We start from the raw sequence: 10,053 nt of genomic DNA on the forward strand, positions 1-10,053 counted from the left end.
CTGTCGTACTCCTCCACATCTCTGTAAGTTATATCAAGAGTCCACGAAAGGCAAAGTTAAAGAAGTGAACCTCACTGAAAACTTTGAAGGGACATCGTACCTTGATGCCTCCGACTTCGCAAATGAGTTGGACTAGATTACTCCTGAAAAGAGCCAAAATGCGTATAATAAGACTACTGAATAGTTTTCAGTATAGTCATGTATAATTATTACATTTCCTGTTTTAAACAAATAATGATGTTTTTAACGTCACCTTAATGTATGCTTATTGTGTGTTTCCTTATATGATTATTATATGAATGAATTTTATGTTTTTCTTTTATTGCTATTTATGACAATTTTAGAAATGGATCAGAATGCTAATGAAGCAAAATCCAAGAAACGGATTCGTGAAATATGCATACCAGATAGTGGAACAACGCACACTATTCTGAGACAAAAGAGATATTTCTCCGATATAAAACCGACAAGAATTATCGTCAATACAATATCAGGTCCTGCAGACGTGATTGAAGGGATTGGTAAAACAAACTTTACGTTGCCGAATGGAACAAAATTTTCCATAAATAATGCTCTATATTCTCCAAGTTCTAAAAGGAATTTGTTGAGTTTTAAAGACATATATCTTCACGGAAATGATACTCAGTCTGCAAGTGAGGATGGAAAGAAATACATGTATGTAACCTCTGAGAAATGTGACAAAAAAAACATATTGGAAAAGTTTCCAGAACTTCCTTCGGGGCTACATCATACTTATATCGATGAGATCGAATCAAATCTTTTAGTAAAACAGAACCCAGAAGAGTTCACATTATGGCATGATCGCCTTGGCCATCCAGGCACTACAATGATGCGTAAAATCATAGAAAGTTCACATGGTCATCCACTGAAAATCCAGGAGATTTCTCAAGGGAATAAAATGACATGTGTTGCATGTTCTCTAGGAAAATTGATCGTAAGGCCATCGCCAACCAAAATCGATAAAGAATCACCAAAGTTCCTTGAAAGAATTCAAGGCGATATATGTGGACCTATACACCCACCTTGTGGACCATTCCACTATTTTATGGTATTAATTGACGCATCCAGTAGATGGTCACACGTTTGTCTATTATCATCTCGAAATGTGGCATTTGCGAGATTTCTAACTCAGATAATCAAACTGCGAGCACAGTTTCCTGATTATACTATTAAAAGAGTTAGACTAGACAACGCTGGTGAATTCACATCCCAAGCATTCAATGACTATTGTATGGTAATGGGAATTGAAGTTGAACATTCGGTTGCTCATGTTCATACGCAAAATGGTTTGGCTGAATCTTTAATTAAGCGTCTGCAATTGATTGCAAGACCATTGATCATGAGATCAAAACTTCCAACCTCTGTATGGGGACATGCCATTTTGCATGCAGAAGAACTCATTCGGATCAGACCAAGTGCATACCATAAGTATTCCCCACTACAGTTAGCGTTTGGTCGAGAACCAAACATTTCCCACTTTAGAATCTTTGGTTGTGCGGTATATGTGCCTGTAGCACCACCACAACGAACAAAGATGGGACCACAAAGAAGGTTGGGAATATATATTGGTTGTGATTCTCCATCAATTATAAGATACCTAGAACCACAGACTGGTGACGTCTTTACAGCACGTTTTGCTGATTGTCATTTTGACGAAAATGTATTCCCAGTTCTAGGGGGAGAAAACAAAAATATTGGAAGTGATATAAAATGGAGTGTACCATCATTGTTATATCTTGATCCTCCTACTAAAGAGTCAGAACTAGAAGTTCAACGAATTATGCATTTACAGAGTATAACTAACCAGCTACCTGATGCATTTGCAGATACCAAGACGGTAACTAAATCTCATATACCAGCTGCAAATGCTCCTGCTCGTATCAAAATGCCAAATGAACAAGAAAAGGAGGATGACACACGAGAACCAAAAACACGCCTGAAGCGTGGTAGACCTACTGGTTCTAAGGATAAGAATCCTAGGAAACAGAAGAAAGCTGAAATATATGATGCACCCAAAATAGCAGAAAATATTTTGGAAGAAATAAATGATAAGGACTCTGATGAATCAGAGCATCATGAATCAGAGCATCATGAATCGAAAGATAATCATGAGATTTCTATTAATTACATCCATAATAAAAAGATATGGAAAAGGAATGAAAATGATGACATTGGTGATGTTTTCTCATATCTTATGTCAAATGAGGTAAATGAAGATACCGATGATCCAGAACCGAAATCCATATATGAATGTCAAAAGAAACAAAATTGGAATAAATGGAAAGAAGCAATACAAATCGAACTTGATTCGCTTAACAAAAGAAAAGTGTTTGGATCTATTGTACTCACACCTGAAGATGTGAGACCAGTTGGGTACAAATGGGTTTTCGTTCGAAAGCGAAATGAGAAAAATGAGATTACGAGATACAAAGCTCGTCTAGTGGCTCAAGGTTTTTCTCAAAGACCTGGAATCGATTATGAAGAAACGTATTCTCCAGTTATGGATGCAATCACGTTTAGATTCCTGATGAGTCTAGCAGCTGATAAAAATCTAGAGATGCGTCTCATGGATGTTGTTACAGCTTATCTATACGGATCATTAGATACTGATATCTACATGAAAATCCCTGATAGATTTAAAATGCCAGAAGCATTAAGTTCCAAACCTAAAGAGTTATGTGCAATAAAATTGCAAAGATCATTATATGGGTTAAAGCAATCTGGACGTATGTGGTATAATCGTCTCAGTGATCATTTAACAAAAGAAGGATATGTGAATGATCCTATATGCCCATGTGTTTTCATCAAGAAAACAATATCCGGATTTGTAATAATCACGGTATATGTTGATGATCTTAACATTATCGGAACTCAAAAGAAAATACAAAAGGCATCAGACTATCTCAAAGGAGAATTTGAGATGAAAGATCTTGGACAGACACAATATTGTCTTGGCCTACAAATAGAACATTCACAAAATGGTTCACAAAATCACTCCCTACCTCGGTATTCAGAAAACACATCTATAACATTGGAATGCGTCATCAGAAGGATCTATGATCGCTTATTCGAAGGGGAGTTTACGTGGTTGTACTCTTTTTACCTTACTATGGTTTTTCCCATTGGGTTTTACGAGAAAGGTTTTTAACGAGGCAACAAAGACGTTAAGCAAGAATGGATAGTGACACCGGTCCCCAAGGGGGAGTGTTACGAAAGCAGCCACCACAATTGTTGAAAATAAAAAAATGTGGGGTCCGCTGCACTATTTGAAAAGTAAATCCTACTTTTTAACTTCTATATAAACGATTGATTCTATCGTTTATAAATCATCTCTCAACCTTCTCTTCTCTCTATAATAAACTCTTTCTATCAGTGTTAAAAATTCTACGGATATAAATTTTGGCCTTATTTAAATTCTCGCTGATACAATAAAATTCCAATTCTTTTTATAACATAATTCAAGTTTGAAAGACTTGTAGAGGTACGTGTCTGTTAAGTGACTATACAATTACTATGCTTTCTTCTTTCATACGATAAAAAATCAATGTATATCTCTTTATATTACAGTGACGAAGAAGAACTCCATAGTGGAGTTTTGGATAACTAAAGAGTACATTTCTCTACCAGAAACATGATGTCATTGTAGTTGTTACTTGTGTGTCATGCTAAAATTATTGCATTTTACTTTATGAGTTCATGTAAATATTTGAAATTTGATATTTCAAGTGACAGCCAAAAGTGTTTACTTTAATTTTCGTAAGTTATGTTCGATTACCTTCCAAAATTTACAGAAATTATATAAACATAAAATACTACAAAACCAAACTCAAAATAGTTTTGGGTTTATAGTTCAGACTTTTTTGTTAATTTAAATGAGCCAAAATTTCGACCATCAAAACAAAATTTTTTAGTTAGTTTCTACAACAATAGTTATGATGTGACTGTTAATATACATTTATGTTTTAAAAAATGTTATTTTTACAATATGTGAAAACTATTTAATTTAATAAAATGAAAACAAATCACATTAACAAAAAAAAATTATAGAAAAAACCGCAACGTAGCGCAGGTAATTATCTAGTAAATAAATAAAAACTTTATTTCATGTCTCAACAATACGAAATAGTTGTCATTTATTTTCTAATCAATGATATTTCAACACGAAAAATTCCATAAACACTGGGCCATATTCTGCTGCACACATCGAGACAGAAGATATTGCTTGTTAAAAGTTAAGATAAGATAATATAATGTTATATGTTTTGGTCATTTTCGATTTCTTTTTAGACAAGACGTATAGCCTCATCCGAGATGTGCTCTGTCATTTTATTTTCAAACAATCTGACAAATAGCAATCAAACAAGATGAATTGTGTAGGATTCTGAAATAACACCGTGTTGTTTGTCTTTAATGTTAGTATAAAATATCTTTTTAGCGTTTCAATCATAGAATTTATTGGGACCATCAAACGCATAATTGCAAAATTAATAAATTAGATTCTCATTAGTGGCAGTGTGGCAACATGTCATGTGACGATTCAAGAAGTGCCTGTCTATTTGTTTTGTTTATGTGGAATGCAATTCAAAACACAATTAAAGACAAACAATGACATTAATAATCCCATTAATAAAGTACTAATTTACAACGTTTTTTATTAATCAAACTAACTAGCCGATTACAATTTTTATTATAATCTCATGAACTGTTTGTTGTTATTCATCTATGTGATTTCTAATCATCGAAAGAGCTTCATTGAAGTGAGTAGCTTTTGTTCGAAGATACTCTGTCCATGTGACCGATCGGTATAGTGGCGATCCAACAGGACTAACCAGTTTTGGTACAGGTGATATCTTGATATCAGATTGTGGACCCCAAAGGAAAGCTACCGACAACCTGGATCTGGTTTGGTTAACCCGAGCACGGTGTAGCACGCTTTTAAACAGTCCATTGGATAAGATGTGGAAGAGATCACCGACGTTGACCACGAGAGAGCCTGGAACCGGTGGCACGGTTACCCAACCTAGATCATCACGGAATACTTGGAGACCTGCGGTATTGTTCTGGTGGAGAATGGTTAGGAGGGTGGAGTCGGTATGGGCAGCTAGACCCATGGCCCGGTCCGGTTCAGGACAAACCGGATAGTGATTTAGCTGGAGCGCGGATTGGGCCCAGTCTGAATCTGAATTGGCACTGGCCCATTTAATGTCTTCTTCGCTGACTCCAAGTGAAGTTAGTGATAACCACATCAACTTGGATGCCAACTTTTGCATTTGTTCCTCGTACTCTTCAACGATGTCGCTGTTAATTAAGAAAAATACGAAATTTATCCATTAATTAATGCAAAAGAGATTTATACACAATCTGCATATGAACACAATTAAAATTCGTACGTCCATTTGAATATATAGAAAAACAAAACAAAAGCAAGTTGGGCCTTTTTGTTTTCTCCGATAAGATTAAAACAAATATATCTTCAAATCTAGAGGTGGGTCCACTATGCTAGATTTTCATTACATGCTTGTTTTAACTCTTAGTTCCACTAAACATTAATGACATGCAAATTTTCGGTTTCTTCTGTTATTCATGGTCCTTGATATATATATATATGTATGTATTAACTATATATAAGGTTGAGTGTGTATATAGATATATACCAGTAGTTGTTAAGGTGATGTTGGGGCCAAAGTTTACGGAAGTCGTTGAGAGGGGAGCCGGTGATGGTAAAACCTTCGGACCACATTTGCTTATTGAAGAAAGATGAGATACGAGCGACGCCGTAGCCAGAGAAACCTGTCTCCGACCGAGCCGCCTTAAGCTTGCGGTGGACAGGTAGCTGAAAAAGACTGCCTGTGAGAAACTCAATGCCTTGGAGAAGTTCCAAAGGCACGCCGTGGTTTGCGATCTGGAACGCACCCCAAGTTCTACATGCGCTGCCGATTTGGTTGGCCGCGTCGGGGTGGTTCAGGTCAATGAGAGGGATGTTTTCACTTGCGGCCGGAGGGGAAGGAGCGGCGTCCAAGAGGGGATCGTCTTTGGGGGTCCATGTGTAAGAATCAGGGAGCTCACTGAGGGATGTGAAGTCAGGTTGGTGAGAGTGTGGGAGGTGGATCGGATGGCCTCGAAAGACGTCTGTTAACATTGTAGGCATCTTGCTCTCGAAAGAAGATTGTACTTTGTAAAATTATAAAATCTGACAGATGTATTGTGTATTTTTCCTATGAAATGTGTATAATGTTTTGTGGTGGAAAATTATGGAAGAGTCGGAGAGTCTATTTATAGTGGTAGAGCCGAGAGCAAGAGGAGGCAAAAAAAAAATCATATGAAACTCTTGTTTTGGTGTATTTGTATTGGTTTATTCGACTACTTTATTCAATTAACACAATACGAACAAACTAAACCTCTAGAAAATTATGGAGGTCCCGCCATTTTCCGTCTTTTGTAAGAAAATTATATATTATTTGTTATTGATTTATGCAAGATAAGGTATATATAGACATGATGGGTTGTCAAACTATATATAATTCAAACTGAAGTGGAGGTATTGTGATACATTTTGTCTTTCAAATCTTAAAGTTCACATTTGAAAGAGAAAAAAAAAACTTATTTAAGAAAGTGATTAATGTGTAGAGGTGATAAGATGTGATTATAACCTTACACGGTTAGACAAACAAATGAAAAAGAAAGAAAGAGACAAATGTTTGTTTGTCTAATTGTTTTGTTTTTGTTGGTTTGGTGTTATTTCCTTGCTATTGGAATAAGATTATCAAACAATTAATTTATTTTTTTTAATTAAACAATTAATATCTTGATGACACGCTTCCTCATTTTCAGTTATTGAAAAAAAAAAATTCTAAATTTCTTTTAAAATCAATTATTAAGTAATTTATATACACAACCATATCCAATAAAGCACTATAAATTAATAATATCTGGATTATGAATTCATATCAATTTATAAAATGTTTTATTTTTAGTTTCTCTATTATAGAATATATTGTTATAAAATAAGAAAAAGTTGATTTTACCATATATACATTAGCTAAGTTTTACAAATTACTTTCATATTGTATTATTCAATGATTTGGTGTATATGAAATATGTTTCATTCTGGAGGATTTATTAAATATAACTCAAAATTTGATTTTGATTGCAAAAGTATACCCAAACTTGAATCAAATGCAAAAGTAACCCAAAAGCCTTATAAAATTACAGTTAGCTCTTTGTGACATAACAAAAAAAAAACAGAACTCATTTTTACGAATATATCCCCGCTAAGTCTTCTGAGTCTTCTGAGATTCTGTTCAGTCTTCTGGACGATGTCCACGGAAGTCGTCTGGTATAGTTGTTCTTAAAAATAATTTATAAATTTTGTAAAAAATATTTTGATAAGCGAAAAATGAAAATCATGTAGTTATAAACAGTTTTAAGTGATATAAATTAAGATATAATAAAATTGAATTATTTTCAACATAGATCAGCGAAAGTAGTGAATCATGATATTCTTTGGTCTAGGGTTTGGCAACATATGTTATAGTATTGTATGTATTTTTAGGGTTAGATTTTGGAAAGCTTAAATGTATTTTTGAAAAATTAAATTTTTATCTACATGTGATTATTTCTCTGTATAGTAAACACTTTTTAAGTTTAATTTGATTTTATGAAGTGTTTAGTTAGTTAATTTAGATTCTGGGTTATGTTTAGGGTCTAGACGACTAACATGTAAGTCTTCTGGGAAGTCTTCTAACTCCCGTTAAAAATATTTTAGTTTTCCGCTAAAAATATTGAAGTCTTCTGGGCGACTTACAAGTAAGTCGTCTAGTAAGTCTTCTGATCGAAAATATTTAACATTATTGAAATTTTTGTCTCCATATATAAAAAAATATTTACACATTCTCTCTCCTCCTCTTAAATGGCTGCAGCAAAAATGGTATGTTACTCATTCTAAAACTCTTCAACCTCTCTCTAATCTCTTTGAATTTATAAACACCAAACTTTAAATCAATTTATTGTTTTTGTCTCAAGTTTTTCTCACTAATTTATCTTATTTTGCAGATTTTTCATCACATGGTTCTCATCTTCCACTCATTTAAAGGTAGATCTAATAATTTTAGATATGTATTTTTGTGTGTTCTATAAAGGTAGATCTATCTAATATTCTACTCATTTTCTCTGCTTTTAAGCCATTTGAACGTTTTTGGAGATGCAGGTCTTTCAGATCTGGATTTGGATATGAAATTTTTCAGATCTGGAAGTCTTCCAGACGACTTCCAGGAAGTCTTGCAGACGGCTTCCAGGAAGTCTTCTGACGGAGTCTTCTCCAATGTCTCCCTTTCATAATAGATCTGAGCGTTTTGGTAAGTTCTTATGTTGATTTTTCTTCATTTGGTAACCTCTTGTTGCATAAAATTCATTCTTTTTTCCCAAACTAAAACTCTTCAAACCCACTCTAATCTATTTGACTTGAAAACACTAAACTTTATATGAATTTTTCATTTTTGTCTCATGTCTTTCTCACTAATCTATCTTTTTGTTGCAGGTTTTAATCATAAGATTCACATCTTCCACTTGGATATGTATTTTGTGTGTTCTATAAAAGTAATTTTCCACTCATTTTCTCTGTTTTTAAGCTATTTGAACATTTTTTGATATGATATGCAGGTTTTACAGATCTGGGTTTGATATACATGTTTTTCAGATCTGGATCAGACTTTGGAAGACTTATGGGAATTCTTCTAAAATATAATGCGCTAGAAGACTTCCAGGAAGTCTTCCAGACGACTTCCAGGAAGTCTTGCAGACGGCTTCCAGGAAGTCTTCTGACGGAGTCTTCTCCAATGTCTCCCTTTCATAATAGATCTGAGCGTTTTGGTAAGTTCTTATGTTGATTTTTCTTCATTTGGTAACCTCTTGTTGCATAAAATTCATTCTTTTTTCCCAAACTAAAACTCTTCAAACCCACTCTAATCTATTTGACTTGAAAACACTAAACTTTATATGAATTTTTCATTTTTGTCTCATGTCTTTCTCACTAATCTATCTTTTTGTTGCAGGTTTTAATCATAAGATTCACATCTTCCACTTGGATATGTATTTTGTGTGTTCTATAAAAGTAATTTTCCACTCATTTTCTCTGTTTTTAAGCTATTTGAACATTTTTTGATATGATATGCAGGTTTTACAGATCTGGGTTTGATATACATGTTTTTCAGATCTGGATCAGACTTTGGAAGACTTATGGGAATTCTTCTAAAATATAATGCGCTAGAAGACTTCCAGGAAGTCTTCCAGACGACTTCAAAGAAGTCTTCCAGATGACTTCCAGGAAGTCTTCTGACGGGGTCTTCTTCCATATCAAGTGGAGTCTAAGCTTGTCTTTGTAGAGGAATGATGTATAATAGTTTTGTTTGTGGTCTGTTTTGTGATTTGCATGTGTACTTTAGTTGTGACTTTTTTGTAAATTTGAAGAGATATTAATGAAAAAGTTTGGTAAATATGTTCATTTTCCACGACATTATCTTGCCAAAATTACTTGACATAATTGAAGTTATTGATACAACTTCAATAGCAAAACACAATAACACAAAAAATTAATCAAATTTATTACAACTAAGGGAGAAGAATTCTCAAGAAAACTTAGTCAAATTCACAAAAGATAAAACATTACATAAGTTCAAAGCTAGAACACTTTCATTAGATGCATAAGTAAAAAGTATATCTTATGATCTGAGAAGACACATTAAACCATGTTACTTGATATTCTTGAAGTTACTTAACACTTTTGAAAATTAAATAAACATATCTTAAAGTTACTTAACAAATCTACAAAAACTAACGAAGAAGACTTCCACAGAAGTCTTCTCAATTAGCTAGAAACTTTACTAAGCATGAACGTTGGTAGCCTTATAAATATCACCAATTAAGTTATAAATTTTATTCAGTAGCCCCAATATTGACTAATATACATGAATTAACAAAAAAAAAATTAAAAAGTCTTTATAGTTTTAGAGAAAATGAAAGTTTATTAAACATTGG

The 10,053-nt window shown here is 33.6% G+C and overlaps 2 protein-coding genes across 3 annotated transcripts in view; one reads left to right on the forward strand and one right to left on the reverse strand.

The window, feature by feature from the left end:
* LOC106344396 overlaps positions 1–434 on the forward strand; it is a 1,247-nt gene extending 813 nt beyond the window's left edge. The window contains exon 3 of the mRNA XM_013783786.1: positions 345–434. Coding sequence (XP_013639240.1) covers positions 345–434 — 90 coding nt within the window. The remainder of the gene's footprint in view (positions 1–344) is intronic.
* Positions 435–4,568: 4,134 nt separating this feature from the next.
* LOC106293027 (gibberellin 3-beta-dioxygenase 1) lies at positions 4,569–6,279 on the reverse strand. Of its 2 annotated transcripts, XM_013728697.1 has the most exons (3): positions 5,676–6,279; positions 4,703–5,319; positions 4,569–4,669 (listed from the first exon to the last, which is right to left on the reverse strand). In XM_013728697.1, exons 1-2 carry the CDS (start codon positions 6,167–6,169, stop codon positions 4,734–4,736), a joined length of 1,080 nt encoding a protein of 359 aa, XP_013584151.1. In that variant the 5' UTR covers positions 6,170–6,279; the 3' UTR covers positions 4,569–4,669; positions 4,703–4,733. The 2 variants fall into 2 exon arrangements, with proteins under 2 accessions (XP_013584151.1, XP_013584150.1); XM_013728696.1 differs by having other exon boundaries at positions 4,652–5,319.
* Between the last annotated feature and the right edge of the window lie 3,774 nt (positions 6,280–10,053).

This window comes from Brassica oleracea, chromosome C5 (genome assembly GCF_000695525.1).
Source record: "Brassica oleracea var. oleracea cultivar TO1000 chromosome C5, BOL, whole genome shotgun sequence".
NCBI classification, from domain to species: Eukaryota; Viridiplantae; Streptophyta; class Magnoliopsida; order Brassicales; family Brassicaceae; genus Brassica; species Brassica oleracea.

Coding starts and splice junctions, on each gene's coding strand:
- LOC106293027 (XM_013728697.1), bottom strand. CDS start 6,169: ATGCCTACAATGTTAACAGACGTCTTTCGAGGCCATCCGATCCACCTC. Junction 5,320..5,675: donor CATCACCTTAACAACTACTG/GTATATATCTAT, acceptor CTTAATTAACAG/CGACATCGTTGAAGAGTACG.